At 41.6% G+C, this 22,307-nt stretch overlaps 1 protein-coding gene across 1 annotated transcript in view; it reads right to left on the bottom strand.

Annotated features, from left to right (window-relative positions):
* The window catches only part of DNAH6 (dynein axonemal heavy chain 6), a 260,070-nt gene that overhangs the window by 13,681 nt on the left and 224,082 nt on the right, over window positions 1-22,307 (bottom strand). The window contains exons 64-69 of the mRNA XM_004713856.2: window positions 14,283-14,443; window positions 9,705-9,793; window positions 8,901-9,047; window positions 6,804-6,942; window positions 3,723-3,842; window positions 2,102-2,223 (exon numbers count right to left, since the gene is read on the bottom strand). Of these exons, the coding sequence (XP_004713913.1) occupies window positions 2,102-2,223; window positions 3,723-3,842; window positions 6,804-6,942; window positions 8,901-9,047; window positions 9,705-9,793; window positions 14,283-14,443 (778 nt within the window). The remainder of the gene's footprint in view (window positions 1-2,101; window positions 2,224-3,722; window positions 3,843-6,803; window positions 6,943-8,900; window positions 9,048-9,704; window positions 9,794-14,282; window positions 14,444-22,307) is intronic.

Raw genomic sequence — 22,307 nt, 5'->3', positions numbered from 1 at the left:
TGCACCTTGGACCAATGAGCACGGCTCAGGGGTGGGATGTGGCTTAGACTGGGCCTGACTGAGTTATTTGTTCCCTCATGTGGAGGTGGAGCAAGGGTGGTTGGAGATTTTATGAAAAGTCCTCCCTGCCCCCACTATCATGATCCGAATTCTACCTTGCAAGTCTGGCTAGACCAGAGGATGTACACTGGTACAGATAGGAACCGGAAACACAGGGAATCCAGGGCGGATGATCTCTACAGGACCAATGGTGTGAGTGGCAATACTGGGAGGGCAGAGGGAGAATGGGTTGGAAAGAGGGAACCGATTATAAGGAACTATATGTGACCTCCTCCCTGGGGGACGGACAACAGAAACGTGGGTGAAGGGAGACGTTGGACAGGGAAAGATATGACAAAATAATAATTTATAAATTATCAAGGGCTCATGAGGGAGGGGAGAGTGGGGAGAGAAGGGAAAAATGAGGAGCTGATGCTGGGGGCTTAAGTGGAGAGGAAATGTTTTGAGAATGATGAAGGCAATGAATGTACAAATGTGCTTTACACAATTGATGTATGTATGGATTGTGATGAGTTGTATGAGCCCCTAATAAAATGATTAAAAAAAAAAAAAAAAGAAAAGTTCATAGAATGGGGAAAGGACACTTGCCCTAAAGGAAAGGGATGAGAGTGGGGTATGTACTACAGGAGGCTGAACAGAAGAACCTACCCAAGACCACCCAAAACTACCCTCCCTGGTACACAATGTTGCCTCCCTGCTTACAGGATGCAGGGAGTCTTCTCATGCCCACCACAGCCCCTTCCCTTCTCTCGCCTTCACTACTCCTGAGCAAATCCAGAACCAAAATACCAACCTCACTGCCATCACGTCAATGTGGACTCACGACGGACCCCCTGTGGGTTTCCGAGCCGGTGCCTCTTTATGTGAGTAGAGAGCCCAGTGTTTCTCCCTCCGAGCTGCTGGCGGTTTTGCACTGCTGATCATGGGGATCAGAACCACTGCACCACCAAGGCTCCTATCCAGAGCAAATCAGTCGTGGTAAAGAAATACTAACAGTATGCTTGTCCACCTTTTTCTTCTTGAAAGCAGAGCATGTCTTAGAAAACCAAGATAGGTTATTTTAACTCCTTGCCGAATGGCGGATTTAATGCCAGAGGCCAGAAATAAGGTGTCCAAGCACCTACTCCTGGAGCTCGTGTGTGTGATGTGGCAGATCTCATTCTTTCTCAATATATAATTTCAAAGTTTAACTTGAAAAGAAAGAGGATGGCCCTTAAGCCTGCTGAGGTCAAACCTAGTCCCCAACCTCTAGAGCAGCGGTTCTCAACTGTGGGTTGTGACCCCTTTGGGGGTCGAACGACCCTTTCACAGGGGTCACCCGGTTTGTAACAGTAGCAAAATTATAGTTATGACGTAGCAACGAAAATAATCTTATGGTTGTGAGGTCACCACCACATGAGGAACTGTATGAAAGGGTCGCGGCCTGAGGAAGGTTGAGCACCACTGCTCGAGAGTGTTTCAGGGTCTCTGGGAAAATACCCATTTCATGAGTTTGAATTCCCATCCATGGCTGACCATGGTAGAAGAGAAAACTAGAGGGTAAACTGACTTAGGTAATCAGACTATCCTTAGGTAAACCAGAAGGCTGTTTGTACAGAGAATAAGCCAGACCTATTGCTGTGGTCTGGCACTAGGAAATCATTTTAATCTATTGCCTTTGGGTATTTGTAACTGTACTTTTGTGACCTGAAGCTATATAGAACCATGAACTTTTGTGCACTATGGCATAAGGTGCCTAGCATGGAGCAAGAAGGACAGGATTGTTACCCCAAACCCCTGTGTTGTGGTGGACAGTGAGCAGGCAGAAATGGACTAAGTAGAAGGTAGGGGGTTTCAGGGGTCAGTAGTGACAGGGGACTTGCACGATGAGTTTAGAGTAATGGTGAAGGGTCCAAAGGGAACAGGCTAAATAATGAAGTCAAGGTGGAATATTTTATCTATTTACGAAAATTATAACTTACACAACTGGTGAGGTGATTGTTGAAGCTTCAAGTTTATAGATAAAATGTGAATATGTATTGTAGGTTGAAAGGCCACATACCTGGAAAACTAAGTTGGCATTTTCATGCATTCCAAATATTTCTGGGTCATCTATCAAAGGCAGATGTTCAATGTAGTCCTTAAACTCCTGTAGGCTGTCAGCCAAGGGTGCAAAATAGATGCCTGTTATGAAAAAGGCAAAGTAAACTTGTGTCAAATGGGCTGGCTTTGTGCCCCTGGGCTTGGTACATCGTTGCCTGGTTCTGATGGTGGCTGCAGTCAGCTGCCCCACATCGAAAAAGGGCTTTTTCTTTCGCAAGCTTCCTGGCTTGCACTGGCGTGTCTTGGACTTTTCGGGTGTCTCCTCCAGACCATTTCGAGCTTCCTTGAGTAGGACTATGCTGCTGAAAGGCCCGCCTCCATGAAGGTTCCAAACTGACCCTGTGTTCGAGACAGCTTTTTTTTCTGTTTGATGAACAGCAACCCTCCCCAGGCCCCCAAACCAAAAGCTACGTTTGCAAGACATTAACATGTAGGGTTACTCCATGAGTCATACAAATTCCAGGATAGACAGTTGGGTCTTATGAACTCTGAGGATCAGTCTCTTTCAACTAAGAACGAGGAGCTTTGATATGCTAATTGTTCACTACTCAAGGCAAGTCAGTGGCACAGAGGTTTAAGCACTGTGTTGTTAACTGCAAGGTCAGTGGTTCAAATCCACCAGCTGCTCCACAGGAAAAGGAGCTGTTCCATTCTGTCCTATAGGATGGTCATGAGTTGGTGCCGGAACCTGATCGCCTCATCCAAAGAGGTCCACTCTTAGGATTCATTCATCTATTTGCTGAGCTTCACCAACCCATAAGACCTGTTTTTGACTCAACTCATTGTAATGAAACTTTCTGTGTGATCATGAGGTGTTGATGGGATCTGGTACCAGAACACCCCAACAAACAATTATATCGATGTGAACGAGAGAGGCTGTGGTGGAGACCCAAAACCCATCTGTAGAAAATTGGACCTCCCCTCACAGAAGGCTCACACAGAAGGAACGAGTCAGCCAGGGTACAATATAGCACCATCGACACACGCAACATTCCTCTAGTTTTTTAATGCTTCCTCCCTCCCACTATCATGACCCCGGTTCTACCTTACAAATCTAGGTAGACCAGAGCATGTACACTGGTACAGATAAGAGCTATCAACACATGGAATCCAGGACAGATAAACCCCTCAGGAAGAGTAATGTGGGTAGGGAAGGCAGGGGGCAAAAAGGAGCTGATACCAAGGACTCAAGTAGAAAGAAAATGTTTTGAAAATGTTGATGGCAACACATGTACAAGTGTGCTTAATATAATTGATGTATGGATTGTTATAAGATCTGTAAAAGCCCCCAATAAAATGATTATTTAAAAAAAGAGCATTTCTTTCATTACAGTCTGAATGTATTAGAATGTAACTTTGAAAATACATATAAGCACAACCAATTTTAAAATAGAAATTCGAAGTGTTGCTGCTAATATATATCCTTATCCTCTAACAACAAAACTAGCTTTGAAGAAGGTCAAGCATGGAAATGGGGTGGTGGTCGGGGTGCTGGGGGTCAGACCGGACATAGTGAACTCCTCAATGGATACCAGAGGTACTGTCAAAAATCTTTCTAAGAATATTGAGAACTCATTCACCTGATTCAGAGTATTTATAATTGACTTCTAGTGTCTCAGGAGAAAAAAATTTTTTCAAGACAGTACGAAGGCATCTTTGATCCCAGGTGTCTGTAACTCGGCCACCATAAGTAATTTCACCTGAAAAAAAGTTTGCACGGTGAAATATGTTATTGTTTGCTTAATTGATAAGTATACCCAAACTTTATTAGGCTTATTTATATACACATTCATTTGCTATTGAAAATGGACACACCAGATCAGAATTTCCTTTCACTGAATTCGTACTGTGAAAATGTTAATACTACCCAACGGAATCAAGAATTAAAATGCAATTCTGACCTGCGTCACAGCACCATTCTTGACAGGGATGAAACACCAATCACCAGCTTCATACACTCGATGAGAAAGCATGTATCATAGAGGAAACCGGTCTTACTGGCAATTAAGGAGAACTTTTTTTGTGCGTGTAAGAAATGTTGCATGTATTTGTTTGAAAAATTAAAAACCACACTCTTTGTTGTGAATTGGGTGAAGGTTTGCAGAGCAGCATCGTGGCTCTCCTCTTCCTTTGCGTCACGACTAACGGAAGGAGCCGTGGTGGCCCAGGGGTGGCCTCAGCTGCTCCAGGAAGGGTGGGGCGTTTGAGCCCCCGTCGCCCTGTGAGGGACAGGGGTGGCTCTTTCCTGCCTCTATAAAGACTGACAGACGGAAACCGTGGAGTGGCTCCGCTCTGCTCTGTAGCGTGGCTGCTGGAAAGCAACCGGTGAATGGCGAGTGGAGCCCTGTTTCCTATATTTATTGGCCCCTTGAGTTTATTCTTTGGTAAAATGTAAAATGTTTGCTTGTTTTTCAAATATTTTGTTCAGATTTTAATTTCATTATTTCCCTCATTATTATTGAGTTGTAAAAGTTCTTAATGTCTTTAGACACCAAGTTATTTATTAACTATATTATTTTCAAATATGCCTGTGGCTTGTCTTTTCACTTTCTTGATAAGTTTAAAAATGTTATCATTAACAACAAACCAAAAACCACTTATTGCTTGTGCTTTTGGCGTTGTAGCTAAGGGAACCATGCCTAACACATGGCCACAGACGTTTATGTCTAAGCCTTCCTCGATTCCTTTATAGTCTCAGCTCTTGTATCTGCGTCTCTCATTGATCTGAGTGACACTCTGCGTATGGTGTGAGGTCAGCATTTAATTGTCCAGCCGTTTGTTGAAAAGGCCATTCTTTTCCATTGAATTGTCTTGGCACCTTTATAAAAATCCAGTCGAACATAAATGCAAGGGGATATTTCTGGACGCATCTGTAGCACTGTGCGTTAGGCATTGGGCTGCTGAAGGGGAGGGTAGACGCTTAACCCTGCCAGCCGCTTCTGGGGAGGAGGAGGAGCTGTTTGCTCCTGCCATGATGTACTTTTCTGGAAACCCTATATAAGGTTTCAAATCGAGCTGGAAACGATTTGAGGGCCATAGGTTTATGCCAGTACCGTCTTTGTTACTGGAGTTTTGTAGTAAGTGTTCAGATTAAGAAATGTAAATTTCATGGGGAAAAAAAGAAATGTAAATTTTACAACTTTGTTTTTTAATTTTTTAAAAATTTTGAGTACTTTGCACTTCTATATGAAAGTTCAAACCACCTCAAAACTATGAGAAGAGATTTTCTTAGGATTGCACTGAGTCTACAGATCACTATGGGGGGAGGATTGCCGTCTTGACAATATTAAGTCTTTGAATCCTCGAGCATGGACTTATCTCCATTTATTTATAGCATTTGAAACTTTTTAAACAATGTTTTGCAGTTTCAGTATGTCAGTCTGGATTTCTTTTGTTAATTTATCCCTAAGTACTTTATTCTTTTTGATGTTATTCTGATTGAATTTAAGAAATGAGTTTTGTAATATTTGCACACTGCTTTTGTCTCCTATGCCCTTGCTGATCTTGTTTATTACTTTTACTTGCTTTGTCAGCCATCTGCTGACAAAGACAAGTTTACTTTTCCCATTCCAATGTGAATGTCTTTTGTTGTTTAATTTTCCTGGCTGGAAGCTCCTGTACAATGTTGAATAGAAATAGTGAGAACGAGTACATCTTCTTTTGCTCCTTCTTATTCTTTTAAAAACGCAGTAACTTTCATAGCAGTAGAGACCCAGGTTACCTGAAAACTCAGATGATCTCAGAGTGAAGGAGCGAAAACAAAAATAAAGAATTGGAAAGTTTGGGCTAAGTAGAGGGCTCCAGTCAAATTCTGCCCACTGACCACTTTTGCTAATCAGTCTCAGCACCATTTGAAAGCCTGGAGGTGAAAGTATAAAATATTGTCTTCTGCTTGGCCTAGCAGATTGCAGCCCTCCCCCTGTGGTCATCCTGGGAGCTGGTCTTCATCTAGTCTCACTGTTATTGGCTTCTTTCTATTCACTTGTTTCAAAGTGTCATCTGCAGTTCAAGGTTCTACCCCTCTGTCATTTCCCAGTTCCCTCATAACCAGAGAAAACCGTCCATTCCCACACACCTGGTCTCTCCTCCCTGCCCTTCTCAGAGATCTCTCTTCCCCTCAGCTATCTCAGCGCAAACCGTCCCTCCGTCGTGACTTGGGGTTACACAGGTACGCTGGATCCAGTTCTGAAGGTAAGATCCCACATGACCATAGTTAAAATTTGTCATGAAATTTGTAATTTCAGTATCGTGTCTTCTTTTTGCACAAATACAACAGTTACAAAAAATCTTTTGCATTTAAGAGGAGTGACTCTGGAGGCAGATTAACTGTGTGCTTTTCTCTTGTGTAAGATGAGAGGAATAACAGCTCTCAATATATGAGTTGTGAGGATTAAGTACGGAAATCATGGGGAATGCTTGAAAGGGCGAGGGGTAGATTAAATGTTAGCTATTATCAATATTTGGGAATACATCTACTCCATTCCCATGTGTAAATACAAATGTTTTCATAATATTCTTATCATAGCATTTTCTTCACAACAGGAATATCGGCACCATCATCAAACACTGGGGGGAAGACACCGTCTTGCTGTGGGCCAGCTGGGCATAAACCAGCAACTTTTGGTGCCCGGCTGGATGCTCTGGCCCATGGGCATACTGACCAGTGATGTAAATCAAGGCGTCCCAGGGGATCTTTCCTTCTTGGCAGTAAAGGTTCAGGTTCAGCAGTGCACACTCCCTGTCACTGTCATTAAACTCATAGCAGATGTTCCAACCAAGAGGGCCAAACTTTTTTCTCTCCTGCAGTGGAAAATGAAAACGGTGTAAAATCAGATTGGATGCAACTCACTTGTGTAAAACACTGAAGACAAAAGGCTTTGTTGTTGTTGTTGCAGGAGGGCACCCTTATATTGCAAAATATCTGAAAATGTTCACCGTAAGTATAGAGACAGAGCAGCCATTTCTTCCTTCAGTATTGCTTCTTCCCTTATATTTCCTATAAAAAATTGTAGCCTCTGTTAATTTGATAGATCTGTCAAAAGAATAGCTGTTCTTCAGGGCAAATAAAATAACACGTTTTTCCCCAATTAAAATAGGGAAAAATGCAACCTTTGAGTCTTTTGACATAAAAATACTGACTGTCCACTTCTCAGCCAAGCTATGCTATGCTGACCACACACTAATGTCTGCACAGTAACTTCTTTTTAAAAAATCGACACACAGAACCATGATTCTTGTCTCATAACACCCCATGCTAAAACATTTTCTCCTCTTGTTATCCCTTTGTCTACCTTATTCTGAGCTGCTGAATATACCAGAAAGTTTGTCCCAAGGTCCCTCCTCTTGCTCTCAAAATGGCCCTAAATCTTAAACCAACTCCTCAAATCAGCTGCTTTTGTTACTGGCACAAGGGCCTCACACCCATTGCCCCTTGAGCTTTCTCTAGTTCACCTCTTCCCTTAATTATCCCACAGCTTGTATTCTTAATTATTTTTGTGTGTGTGGTTCCCAGCTCCATGCATGACCCACTATGCCACCAGAGTTCTCGGATCCTTAATTACTTTTTATCTTTACTGTTTCTTTTTCTGTAGGTGGCGTGCATTTGAAAACCAGGCAGCCAATCTATGTATACTACATCTAGAGATAGGGAGTCAGAGAGGCAAGTACAAGAACACACGATGGGTACCTGGGCAGAGCAGTGAGGAGGAGAAGGGGGTCATCTTTCTGGGGACTTGACCCTGCTCCATAGCTGTCACAGGACAGTGCTCAGCGTGCCGAGCCCACTGGAGTAGGTAAGAGGAAAACACTGCCAGAGAAATGAGGACTGAATGACTGACAAGATACATATGTGTGGAAAAGGCAGCGTGAAGTTCTGAGACTGAAGTTCCAATCGAAGGCGAGTAAGAGAAGACACGATCGTTATCAGACCTCGGGTCTGGAAGAGAAGCAGATCTGGGGACTGAGGCAGGGTTGAGGCCACACATGTCACACCTGCTACATTTCACTGACTGCATGCTTCCTGTAGCCAGAGTTGAGGACAGAGGTGGAAACCGAAACCGTGGGGTCTCGAGGCACGGAGAATGGGGGCGCATGGAGCGAGTTAGGGCAACTTGGGTTCAGACCCACACAGCACAGGCGTCTCAGAGGGTCCCAGTGCCATCGAAAACTACTCCTTTACTTTTTTTTTCTTTCAATTGTTTTATGCTTTACTTACAGTTCCCATGGGGTGGTGACCCACTCCTTTACCTTTTACTTCTCTTTTTCAGAATCTTTTCTTCCTTTTTCAAGTTTGCAAACTTGGGTTTCCCAGTGCTATTTATAACCATCCATTTCCGTTTTACTTTTCAGTGTAGTTGGGGTACAAGGAAGCTCGTTTTCATTCGATCACGTACTCTCTTTGGTTTTCTGGCGGTGGCTGTGACCCCCTCGGTGCAACAGCGCTCCTGCCACATGCTCCCGAGTTCCCGGTTTCCATTCCTGCCTCCGGAGCTCTGTTTTCAGGCCAAGGGGGCCCCGTTGGTCTGCACGGGTTGATTTACCGAGCTGTCCAAACCCCTCAAGTGTCAGTACTCACTTTGTAGGCCTGTGATGGGGAGGCGGTCAAGGTCCAAGTTTGAAGGGTGCTGAAGGGCCACAGTCTCAGGTGTTGCCCGGTCTCTGTCAGACCACTAAGTCTGATCTTGTTTTTAGGATTTGAGTTTTTTTCCCCTAAGAATGCATTTGCCTATTTGCCTATGAAAAAGCAGACGTGAGCATACCTGAATAATTGCATGAAAGAAACAGATGCCAAATATTATTTGTCTCCACTTCCTCCCGAGTATGTTCTCTTCAAAAAACGAAGGTGTCATTTCCGTAAATGCTCGTCGGATATTTGCACGTAAGCCTTTTGGTGGCTCATTTGTTACCTGGATTTAGACAGAATACAAATGGCAGAGAATTGAGAGATTTGCATTATTTGTTAATAGCGTGAGCACGCGCAAACACGCACACATAACTCACTGGTCAGATGCCCATGGGCCATTCCTGCCAATCGGGGCCCCTCTCTATCCCATGTAGGCTGTGTCCTCAGACCATGATGGTGTATCCTCTACATAGGACCTCACATGTTTTTATTTGGTTCGTTTATCTCAACACAGGCCAGAAAACCCGGTTAAGCCTTTTCCATGGGGTGATTTCTAGTCATCCCAACATATGGCCTCCTCCTCCTCCTTGCCTTGATAACATGGGGCAGGGAGAGAAGAGGCAAGCACTCTCTGTTCCTGCTTCCTCCATAGGCAGAGTTTTCCCGTGGATTGGAACTTTCTGCACGGGACTACAACAGCTGTATTATCACCTGTGAAACAACCCCGAGAGGGCGTCCTTTCTCATCATTTGGCACCCTTGGCCTTTTCTGGTGGCGTGAAAAAGGAGGACAAGTATAATGAGTGGGGCCTCCAGGGACAGGATGTGGGCTGGGGAACTGTTTCCTTGCTTGTTATGAGGTGAAAGGACACGGCCTTCCACCGCCCACTTAGTGAACACGAGGTCAATCATCTGAATTGCTCAAATCGGGCGTCCATTACCTTGACAGAATTTTGCAGAACTGTCACAGGAAATGTGCTACTTGGCATGGAACTTAAAAAAAGACGGAAAGTGTCCTTCATCACGATATCTGTTTTAGAACAAAGACAAAACAAGAGACTGTTTAATCCTTGAGAGCATTTTCTGACAAGAAGTCACCATATTAAGGTGGGAAAAAAAGTGTAAACTCTTTGTAAGGGCCTGTCAATAATACTGCTGCAACCATTGTTGGATGATCTTCAGTGAAAATTTACTTATATTTGATATTAATGACATTGTTCGATAATTTCCTCATTTTATTGGGTCACTTTTCCTTGGAGTGGGCACACATACGGATCTCTCCCAGTTGGTTGGCCAGGTAACTGTCTCCACATGTCTTGGCATAAGTGAGTGAGTACTTCCAGTGCTTCATCAGCTTATCGACACATTTCAGTTGGTGTTCTGCCAATTCCAAGAGTCTTGTTTTTCACGAATGCCATCGGTGCAGCTTGGAATTCTTCCTTTAGTACCGCTGGTTCTTGATCATGTGCCACCCCTTGAAACGGCTGGCTACCTGATACAGTGACTCTGTGTATTCCTCCGTCTTCATTTGCTGCTTCCTACATAGTTCAATATTCTGACTATAGGATCTTTTAATATTGAGATTGAGGCTTGGATTCCCCGCTCCCCGGCTCTTTTAGCTTAAAACGTTGACTGTGTTCTTCATGCTTGGCTCTCTCACTGTCTTTGCACGCTTCATCATAGCACTGTACTTTGCCTTCTTGTGCGGTCCTTTGCAATTTTCCGGTCAGTTCTTTTACTCCATCATTTCCTCGTTGCTTTAACTGCTCAGCAATCAAGAGAACGTTTCAGAGTCTCTTTTGATATCCACTGTGATCTTTCCTGTCTTTTAAATTACTTTTTGTTTTCTTCAGGTATGAGGATTTTGAAATTATCTCATAATGTGTCAGGTCTTCTGTCATTAGTGTTCAATGATTAAATAGATACTTTTTTTTTTACTTTGTTGACTTATTTTCTCCCTCTCTTTCTTTAATCGTTTTATTAGGAGCTCTTATAGATGACATAACATTCCACCATTCAATCACATCAAGCAGTATGATACAATTGTTACCACAATTAGTTTCTAATCATTTTTCTTCTTGAACTCCTTGATATCAGCTCCCCCTTGTCCCCTCCTTCTCCCCACCATATCCCCCCAGGAACCCTTATTCTTTTTTCCCCTTATGATAGTTATTTTCTCTTTTTAATGAATTTTTTTATGGTCAATTAGGTGAGAGATTTTTATATTTCTATCAATTCTGTATCCAACAGTTTAAGTCACTCGTCCATACTCTTTCCACTCTCCCCACCCTCTTCCCAGTCAAATCTATTCTTGAGATGGTTTGGAAATCCAGGTAAGACATACTCATGGTTGTATTTTACTTTCATGGACCTGTTTTAATTTTCTTCAACTTCAACCTGAACTGAGTAATTGATGGTCTTTTCCATAGTTAGCCCCTGGCCTGGATTTGGCTGCTGATATTGGGTTTCTCAATTGTCTCTTCCCACCAATGCAGCCAGTTTGATTCCTGTGTATTCCACCTGGTAAATATCAAGTACACAGTTGCCATTATGTCACTGAAAAATGTATTTGCAATGAAGAAGTTATTGGTCTTTCAAAATTCTACCATGTGATCTCCAGCTTCATTTCTATCAGCAAGGCTATGTTTTCCAGCTAATATTCCTTTCTTGCTGTTTCCAACTTTTGCATTCCAATTGCCAAAAATTATCAGTGCATGTTTGATCAATTTCAGATGGGAGAAGTTGGCAGAATTCTTCAATTTCTGTATAAAGTTGAATAATATTCTAGTAACTGGATTTCCTAGTATGTGTAGATATTATCTAATCAGATATAGTGTTGTATTTCAAGATAGGTCTTGAAATACTCTTTTTTACAATGCATGAGAGGCCATTTCTCTGGGATTTTTCATTCCTCATATAGTCAACTATAAGATTGCCTGGTTCAAAGTGGCCGATAGTAGAGTCCATTTCAGTCCACTAATGTCTAGGATAATGATCTTTATGCATTACGTTTCATTTTTTGATGACTTCCAATTATCTTAGGTTCATATTTCATACATTCTATGTTCTAATTATTAATGTATGTAGCTATTTCTTTTCATTTTTAGTCATGTCCCATCAGCAAATGAAGGTCCCATAGGCTTCACTCCACCCACATCATTATGATCTTTTCTCCTTTGAGAAGACAGCTATTGGTCAGCTGTATTTTTGGTGTCCTTCCAACCTGAGGGCTCATCTCCTGGCACATGGCTCCCAGCATCACAGGAACATGCCAGCAACTGACAGACAAGCAGAGCTCATTTCATATAGCCATGGCAAATTGCACTTTAGGTGTCTTTGTGTGATGGTTAGATTTTTGTGTCAACTTGAACCTTATGAAAGTAAGAGTGGAATCTACCCTATCAGTCAGGTCACCGCCTGATGCTGCCTCCTGGAGAGTGTGGCTTTTTGATAAGACAGACACAGGGTGCGTCTTTCTCTTTCTTACCCGGTGCCCTCCTTGCTGGCTCCTATTTTGTGTCGGCCTCCAGGGGTGGCCCCATGTAGACGGCTGACCCTAGGAGCTGTTGGTGCCCTGCCCTGCTCCCACTGACCTCGGACCCAAACAACTCTGCACCCACTGCCTGTGGCCTTCCTGCTTCCCTCGTCACCCTTCTGTGTCATAGGCCTGCAGCTATGTGAGTCTGCAAAGGGCCCTGCTAGCATCGGATCCAGAGACTGAAGTTGGACTGGCTGGGATGCCTTTGATACATAAATGTGTGTCATCAGTTTTGTTTCTCTAGACAACTGGCCTAACACACTTCACTATTACAGCTTAACACCAGTACTTTCTTCTTAATTATAATCCTAATCATTAGAGATCCTTGAAGAAACAAGAGGCAGCTAATTCTCAGCTGCTGTCTGATGGGTTTTCACTTGGCAAGCTCCTGTCTATCAGAGAACTGGGTTTCTACATTTTCAGAAGAACACTGGTGGCGAGGTGTAGGCAGACCCCTCTCTTCAAGGAGTCCCTCTGTCCTTGAATTGGTGTTAGGCACCTTGCTGGTGCAGTGGTTGCACTTTGGACTGTTAACCGCAAAGCCAGCAGTTTGAAACCACAAGCTGCTCCAAGAGAGAAAGGCAAAGCTTTCTACTCCCTTCTTATGGAGTCACAGTCGCAGAAACTCACACGGTCAGTTCTACCCTGTCCTATAGGGTCACTATGAGTTGGAATCAACTCAGTGGGACCGAGGGTGGTTTTGCTTTTTTCCAATTGTTGTTATGGGCCATCAAATCAACTTTGCAACTCATAGAAATGCCACAGGATTTCCTCCTTTGTAATTTTTTAAGGGAGCAGACTACTAGGTCTTCCTCCCAGGTAGCTTGCTCGGTGGCTTTGAATGGCCGGCCTTTCCATTAGTAGTTGAGTGCTTCATTGTTGCTCCACTAGGGCTCCTTCTGCATGGTAATAGGTAGCAGTGAGTAAGGTCAAGTCTCGGGTTATCTATAAAGCTCTCACTTTCCCAGGAAGGCCTAGCTGATGGGGCACCAAAGGCGAGACGTGCAAGTGCTCTGGATACCATAGCCCAAGAGTCTTCCCAGGTGTCCTGTAGTTTGGTGGATGGCGTCCTGCCCGGTTTGTTACTAATAATGCAGCTCCTAAGGTTTTAATTATTTTTATAGGAACATTTTTAGATGATTAGAGTTCTAGCTTCTTTCTTGCTAGCCACACGTTCTGGAATGGCAGAGAAAATGATGTCCACCCCTGGGAATCATGCTGGGATGTGTGGCTAAGAGGCACCCGTCAAAGCGTCATTGTGTGGACTACAGAGGGTACAACATAGTAGCACTCCTTTAAGAAATGGGGGGAAAGAGGGAACCGATTACAAGGAACTATATGTGACCTCCTCTCTGGGGGACAGACAACAGAAAAGTGGGTGAAGGGAGACGTCGGACAGGGCAAGATATGACAAAATAATAATTTATAAATTATCAAGGGCTCATGAGGGAGGGAGAGCGGGGAGGGAGGGGAAAAATGAGGACCTAATGCCGGGGGCTTAAGTGGAGAGGAAATGTTTTGAGAATGATGAGGGCAATGAATGTACAAATGAGCTTTACACAATTGATGTATGTATGGATTGTGATAAGAGTTGTATGAGCCCCTAATAAAATGATTGGAAAAAAAAAGAAATGGGGGAAAGTTGAACTCCTTTCCTTAGCATCGCTCATTTTACAGGGAAAGATTTAATTTCCATCTCTGCCTAGTTCATTTATTTATTTATTTTTATCAAGCTACCATGCCCATAGGTCAGTCAACTCGTAGGCTGCATTCAAGTGTCCTTCCATAGAAGGTCACATAAAACAGAAACGATACCATGGTTCACAGCCCAGTTGTGTAACTCAACTAAACCTTCCTGGGTCTCACTTTTTTTCTCTTTAATACCCTGTCTACAAGGAAGAACTATTACAGAGATTAGGTTGACTAACAAAATGTGACATAACAATTGTATTACTATGCAAAGGCTAGGTGCTCAACATACTTGCATCTGTAAAGGTTTTAATGAGCTCTTCCATTGCCAACATCCACGAAACAGCAAGATGGCAGTTTTGCAGAAACACCCAGTTCCCTGTCTTCATTCCATCCTTGATCATTCTCTCAGCGATGGGTCCTTGGCCTTGCCCCAGGGAAATGGACTGCACTCTGCATTGAACGACAACAAAATATTGCTTTGTGCTATTTGTACGCAACTTTGAGTATGAAGAAGTGTAAATATAGTCGTGCCTTGTCTAAGTAAACGTTTCTAATGTTTATCTTGATCTCTTGTATACTGTCCTGCATATGAAGAAACATATTATTACAATCACGCTCATATTATAATGACAATATTCTTCTCATTTTCTTGTCTTTTGAAAAACATTTAATGACAGCATACATACTGAACCATGCAGAAAACAAATATCCCCCTCTATGAATGATCACAAACCCAGAGCCACTTTTCATGTGAGCTCTCCCCTCACAACACATCCCCAATTACTTCCCATTCCTCTTTCCAAAAGTGTTATTCTGACTGCTAACACTACAAGTTAGTTTTCATAACTTAAAAAGAGGAAGCCTAATGTATATACCTAAAAAGTGTACAAATTGCTAGCCAACAGCATATTGAATGCTCCTAAAGTTAATGTACACATGTACCACTACCCTGAAATCAACATTACCGACACAAGCCCAATCACTATCCTTCCTCATCCCTTAATCCAACTATTTTGGATATAATGCCATAAATCAGTTATGCTTTTTTATTTTATATAAATGGAATAGTATTAAGTCCTCTTTTATGGTTGGCTGATGTCCACCAGCATTATACTTTTGAGATTCATTCATGTTATTCTGTGACTGGAGTTCCGTCATTTCCATTGCGGTATAGTACGGCACTGGGTGATGTACCGCACTGGTTCATCCCCTCAACTTTCGATGGGCACTTGAGGTGTCAAAGAGAAATGAAGAGCAGATATCTTTCTTTGATTTAGGGGCAATCTTACTCATTCAAGTATTCACTTTAAAGAAATTCCTGACCAAAATTAATCTGCCATCTGCTTTTCTTTCACCCAAAGTTGCAAATCATTTATTTTCTGTTCAAAGCTAAGATGACTAAATTTGAATTTCAAAAGATATGGCTGGACGGAGGGGCAGAGACCACTGTATGCATTAGTAGCCTTTGATTTCAGTAAAAAGGAGAAGGCAGGGTCAATCCGTCAGCTTCTTCCTCTTCTCTTTGTAAGTGTCCCTGGGCCTCGTTTTTTTATTGAGCCATTGCTTTTTTTGGAATTAAAATGGTCTCCCTAGATTCATAAAGAAAGAAAAACCTGCTCAGATTAAAGTTATATTTCACTGGGTTTGGATGATTTTTAAAAGGGGTATTTCTGGTGTTTGATTATTATGTACAATCTGCAACAAAGTTCCTTGTCCATGTATTCTGATACTCAGGTGCAATCTATTTTGCTGAATATAGTTCTGAGAGGGAAGCAGCAAGGCGACAGTCAACTTTTGAAGAGGATACCAAACTCTCTTCTAAAGGGATGGAATCATCCCATAACTTCCATCAGCAGCCGATGAGATTCCTGTCTCTTCCCTTCCTTGCATACTTCTTAGCGGATGATGTATAGTGTCGTCTCCTTTAGATTTTTAAGCAGTTTTCTCTGCTGTTAATGATGGGAATACCTTTACATAGACTAATGCATTACTAGTTTGGCTATTTCCTTTCTGTCATTTGCTCTCTTGCTTTATTATTTTTTTTCTGGTGGGTTCTCTGTCTCACTGATTTCTGAGTTCTTTTACGTTTGATATCAGCTTTTGTTAGTTATATTTCCTACAAATATTTTCTTCTATGTTTCCAATTATCTATCTATCTATCTATCATCTATATATCTATCTATTTATCTATCTATCTATCTTTTATGAAGAGAAATTCTAAATTTTAAGGCACTTCAATCTACTTTATTAATTTCTTTGTAATCATATTTCTTGTGTCTGATTTAAGAAAGCTGTCCATACTCAATGTCAGAATGATATTCTTATACTATAAGAATATCTATCTTTTTTTTTTGCTTTCTTTGTTTAGATCTACAGCCTTCCCAGAATTGATTTATGTGTTTAGTTTGAGGTATGGGCTATCACTCTTTTTGTTTTCCACATTCAACCGACTCAGGAAGATTTATTGAAAAAAATTGTTTTGTCTTCATGAGTCCGGGGTACTAACTCTGTCTTAAATGCATATGTACATGTATCTTTATCTAACCTCTCTGCTCTGTTTCCTTCATCTGTTTAGCTTGGCACTCTGTGACTGGTGTTTTGTAGTAAGTTTATGGTAAGCCTTATCTTTTTCCCCTCTCTTCAAAATCATCTTTTGAATTATTCAAGTAATATTCACATGAAAACATTGATTATGTAAGTAACTTTAAAGTGTGCTGTGGTAGAGTGAAATTTCTTATTGTGGCTCTTCTACCTAAGTCTCTTTAAGTCCCTCCAAATGATTGAGTGGGCTTTTGCAAATTGGGTGTGCACCACACTAATATAGAGGATTACTCAGTTTTTATTACCACCTTCTCGGCTATCTTTGCAGCAGCAGCACCAGCAGAGTCATCTTTGAAGCAGCAACAGAGAGAGAAAGCCCAGAACCATCAGAAGAGCCTGTTCTATATCTCTGTCTGCAGTGGTGGGGGCTGCTCGAGCAAGAGGAGCAGCATTGAGACTATGGGGCTGTGAGACCGAGAAACACATAGGCTTCCTGATCCATGACAGTAGAGGCCAATGGACCACATGGCTAAGAGGCTGAAGTCCAGAGAGGGATTCATTTTCTGGCTGAAGAGAGGTTTGGTTGTGAACGACTATATCCTTACTATTGACTGATCCTGACTTGTAATCTATTGATTTGCCTAGTAACACTCCCCGCCCCCCCTCCCAATAACTGTGAGAATTGTCTGTGTGGCCATTACAATGAATGACCAAATCGGGCATAGAAGTAGAGTGTCCAGGGGAACAGTTAGTGTCACAGTAGGTAAAGAAGGAAGGAGCTGTGGGCAAGTCTGGCTCTTGTGCCATGAAAATAGGGACCAGGGGAGGTCAGTAATGGTCTCCATTCATTTCCAGCATGGACAATTCAGTGGCTTCCAGTAAATTTACAAGATTGTGTGGTCACCACTTTTATCTAGTTCCAGAACATTGTCATCACCACACACACACACAACAATAAAACCATACACATTAAGCAATTAATCATTCCCCATTTTCTCTCTCCCTAGTCCCCAGCACTAATCACTAACCTGCTTTCCCGATGGCTTTCTGTATATTTCATGTGAGTGGAATCATACAATATGTGAGCTTTTGTGTCTGGCTTCATTTACCTAGCCAAATACTTTCAAGGTTCATTGGTGTCATAACATGTGTCAGCACTTCATTTTTATGGCCCAGTAATATTTCACTGGATGGACATGATCGCATTTTCCCCATTTATCTATCAATGCACATTTGAGTGGCTTTTTTTTCCTTCCACTTTTTTGGCTATTGAGTAATGCTGCTATGAATATTGATTGATATGTGAGTTTCATTTGAATATTTGTTTTCAGTTCTTTTTCTATATAGACCCAGAAGTGGACTGGTTGGGTCCTAGGGAACCATAAAACTATTTCCATAGGGACTGCACAATTTTACATTGCTAATTGTAGTACACGAGGATCCCAATTTCTCTGCATTCTCACCAACACTTACTACAATATATTCTTACTATCGGAATTCCAGTGGGTGTGAGGTGGGGCTTCATTGTGGTTTTGATTTGTATTTCCCTAAAAGCTAATAACACTGAATATTTTTTCATTTGATTGTCAGCTATTTCTATATCTTCTTTGGAGAAAACTATATTGAATGTACTGGATGATCTCCTAGTTGTTGAGTTTTAAGGGTCCTTTACATAGTCTAGATAATAGAATCTTATTAGATATATAAGTTGCAATCATCACAGCCCATTCTATTCTTTATGTTGTCTTGTCATTTTCTAGGTACTGCCCTGCAATGCACAAGGTTTTACAGTCTTTTTAAAAAAACATTTTTTGGGGGCTCATACAACTCTTATCACAATCCATACACACATCAACTGTGTCAAGCACATTTGTACATTCATCGCCCTTATCATTCTCAAGACATTTGCTCTTCACTTTGAGCTCCTGGCATCAGCTCCTCATTTTTCCCCCCTCCATCCCCGCTCCCCCCTCCCTCATAAACCTTTGATAATTTATAAATTATTATTTTGTCTTTTAAAAAATCATTTTATTAGGGGCTCATACAACTCATCACAATCCATACATACATCAATTGTGTAAAGCACATTTGTACATTCATTGCCTGCATCATTCTCAAAATATTTGCACTCCCCCATCCCCATATTCACCATATTTTGTTCTGATAGTGCCTGATAACTGATCCCTTCGACACCTCGTGATCACACAGGCTGGTGTGCTTCTTCTATGTGGGCTTTGTTGCTTCTGAGCTAGATGGCTGCTTGTTTACCTTCAAGCCTTTAAGACCCCAGACACTATATCTTTTGATAGCCAGGCACCATCAGCTTTCTTCGCCATTATTTTGTCTTATCTTACACTGTCTGGCATCTTCGTTCACCCACTTTTCTGTTGTCCATCCCCCAGGGAGGATGTTATATGTAGATCATTGTAATCGGTTCCCCATTTCCATCCCACCCTCCCTCCATGCTCACAGTATCACCACTCTCAGCACTGGTCCTGAAGGGATCATCTGTCCTGGATTCCGGGTTTAATAGTCTTATGAAGTTCATTTAATCTGTATTTAATTCATTATTTTATTTTGTTGTTTGTACCTTACCCAATTGCCAAGCCTAAAGTAATTTGAACTTTACTCCCATGTTTTTTTTCAAAGAGTTTTACAGTTTTAGTTCATATATTTAGGGCTATCATCCATTTCAAGTTAATTTTTGTGTATGGTTTTAGTTACAAAGTTTATCCATTTACATGTTGATGGAAATGCCGCCCAGTCCTGGGCTGTTCTCCCAATTGTTCTTACGTTTGAATGTGTTATTACAAACCCTGTGTCAGTCCATCTCATTGAGGTCTTTCCTTTTTTCCCTCTGCTACGTGATGTCCTTCTCCAGGACTGGTCTCTCCTGACAACACATAAGTCTCACCACTCTTGCCTCTAAGGAGCATTCTGGCTGTACTTCTACGATAGATTTGTTTCTTTTGGCAGTCCACGGTACTTTCAATATTCTTCGCCAGAACAGTAATCCAATTGTCCCAGCACCATTTGTAGAAAACACTATCTTTTCCCCTTGGGATTTTTGTGGCACCCTGGTTGAAAACTCAATTGTATGGGCCTGTTTGTTACCGCTCAATTAAATTTCATTGACTTTTATGTCTATTCTCATCCCATACCATGCAGCTTGATTATTGTAGCTTTTTAGTAAGTTTTGAAACAAAGAAATATGAGTCTTTGTTCTTTTTTCTGAGATTGTAATTTACTATTTGGAGTCCTTTGTGCTTCCAGGAGAATTTTAAGATCAGCTTGCCAATGGCTGAAAAATTATCAGCCTAAATTTTGATAGAGATTTCATTAATTCTACAGACCAACCTAGGAAGGGTTACCATCTGTGGTAGTAGTTACGCAATTTCACGTCAACTCAATAAATCAGAATGAAGGTGTGGATCTAGTCAGTCAATCAGGTCACAGCTTGGTGATCCCTCCTTGTGGGCGTGGCCTTCTCATTAGGATTCTGGAACTTCTTCTCTTCCTCCCTAGAGGCAGGACACACTCTCTGCTTCACATTCCTGTTGACAAGTCAGATGGAGCCATGCTGATGGCAGCCAGAGCCCTGGAGATACATCTACCGTCATAGGATCCACAGAACTTTCCACCCACTGGCCTGTGATCTTCCTGCATTTGGCATCATTGCATGATGCTGCATGAGTCAAAGAGGAATTTATGGACTAGTATCAAACATATGGGCTAATATTGGACTTATTATGGACTTGATTTGGACTGGGTTGGGATGTTTTCTTAATATACAATTACTCTTTGATATAAAGCTCTTTTTTATACATGTTTGAGAATTTGTTTAGATTTGTTTCTCTAGTCAACCCAGACTAACACCCATCATAATGATATTGAGTCTACAATAGAGGATGTCTTTTCATTTATTTATGTCTTAGATTTCTGTGAGCAATGTTTTGTAGTTTTAAATATGTAAGTATACAAGTCTTGCAATTCCTTGGTTACATTTATTTATATGTATTTTATTCTTTTTTGATGCATTTTAAATAGGATTATCTTGTTAATTTCATTTTCATGTTGGAAAAGGATCATCTTTGTTATGCTAATAAGCAGGGTTAGCATTGGGTGAAGTTTGTATTAATTTCCATGGAGACATGAAAGAGATACACACCAAGCTGATTAGGGAGAGTCTCAAGCAGAGAGGGGGAAGAGAGATGTCAAGTCACATGTTGGTTAAGTAGGAGAAGAGGTTTAATAAAACAATCAACGATCTTCCTCCACTGCCTACAGAAAAGGAGAGCCTTCCCCTGAATGCAGAATTCTAGTCTCCCAAACAGAGAAAACACATTTCTTTTGGTTAAAACCACCACCCATTTGTGATATTTCTGTTGTAGCAGAACTAGATAACTAAGATAACAATTATATTGCTCTATGTAATTCTAGTTTATTTGCTTACATCACCATAGTATTAAGTTTTATAACTATATCATATTCTCATCTAAGTTGGTTCCAAATTTTTATCATGGTATTATAAAGTTTCTACAGATGTTCTTGTGTACAGCTCCTTGTGAACATATGACTGATGCTTTTCAAGGGAGAACGTTCAGAAAGGAATGGCGGATCCTAGGGAGCGCCACCTCAGACTGCAGTGTTGTTGTCGTCAGGTGCCACCGAGTTGGCTCTGACTCACAGGGACCCCAAGCCCAACAGAACAGACACTTCCGAGCCCGCCCCGCACCAGCCTCACAGTTGCTATGTTTGAGTCCATCGCTGCAGCCACGGTGCTAATGCATTCCGTCTAAGGTCTTCCTACCTTTTGATACTCTTTTACATTACCAATCATGATGTCTGAAGTAGATACTGCCAAATTGCCCTTCACAAGATGTTTACCATTTGTTCACTCTTATCTACAATATGAATGTTTCCATAACTCCATTTTTTTTGGCCAGAATTCTGCCAGTTTGATGATGTGAAATGGCATCTCATCATGGTTGTAATTATTGCCTCCTAATTACTATAGAAAAGATGCCCTGGTGGTGTAGTGGTTACAAGTTGAGCGTTGATCCACAAGGTCTTTAGTTCAAAACCACCAGCTGCTCCAAGGGCGAAGACAGGGTTTTCTACTCCCATAGTTACAGTCACAGGGGCGCTGACGCGATGGCAGTGAGAATCACTACAGGGGCTGGATAGCTTTTCATATGCTTAGTAGACATTTATGTTTCCTTTTCTGAGAATAGCTTGGTACATTTTTTGTTTTCTTTTCTTAATTTTTAATTTTTGTTTTCTTACTTTTTTTCTTGTTGATTCACAGGAGTGCTTAATGATTTTGGATACAGATTTTTTTTTCTCTGTGTGTGTGTGTGTGTATGTGTGTGTGTAGGGAGATTTTAGAACCAAAGACAAATGCCTCGGGCCACAAATCTCAAGGGAACAGACAGGATCCATCAGTCCTTATTGCTCCTCAGACCAGGGACCCAGGCCAGACTCGTCATTCCACTCTGGTGTCTAACTGAGGTGGAGAACACTTTGTGGATCTGAGCCCCTCTCTTCCCTGCCCCTCTATGAACCTGTATGATTTCCTATGTGTCTGAGCTCCATTTTGGAGAGGATTAAGGGAGAAAGTGGAAGTCAAGAAGACTGAGTTAAAAAAAAAATAGAAGCTGATACCAAGGGCTCAAGCAGAAATAAATGTTTTGGGAATGATGATGGTAACAAATGTACAAATGTGCTTGACACAATGGATGGATGTATGGATTGTGATAAGAGTTGTATGAGC

This window comes from Echinops telfairi, unplaced genomic scaffold (assembly GCF_000313985.2).
Source record: "Echinops telfairi isolate 266 unplaced genomic scaffold, ASM31398v2 ScPeMD7_7467;HRSCAF=8505_1, whole genome shotgun sequence".
In the NCBI taxonomy this organism is placed as follows: domain Eukaryota; kingdom Metazoa; phylum Chordata; class Mammalia; order Afrosoricida; family Tenrecidae; genus Echinops; species Echinops telfairi.
This window is presented reverse-complemented; position numbering and strand designations above follow the sequence as displayed.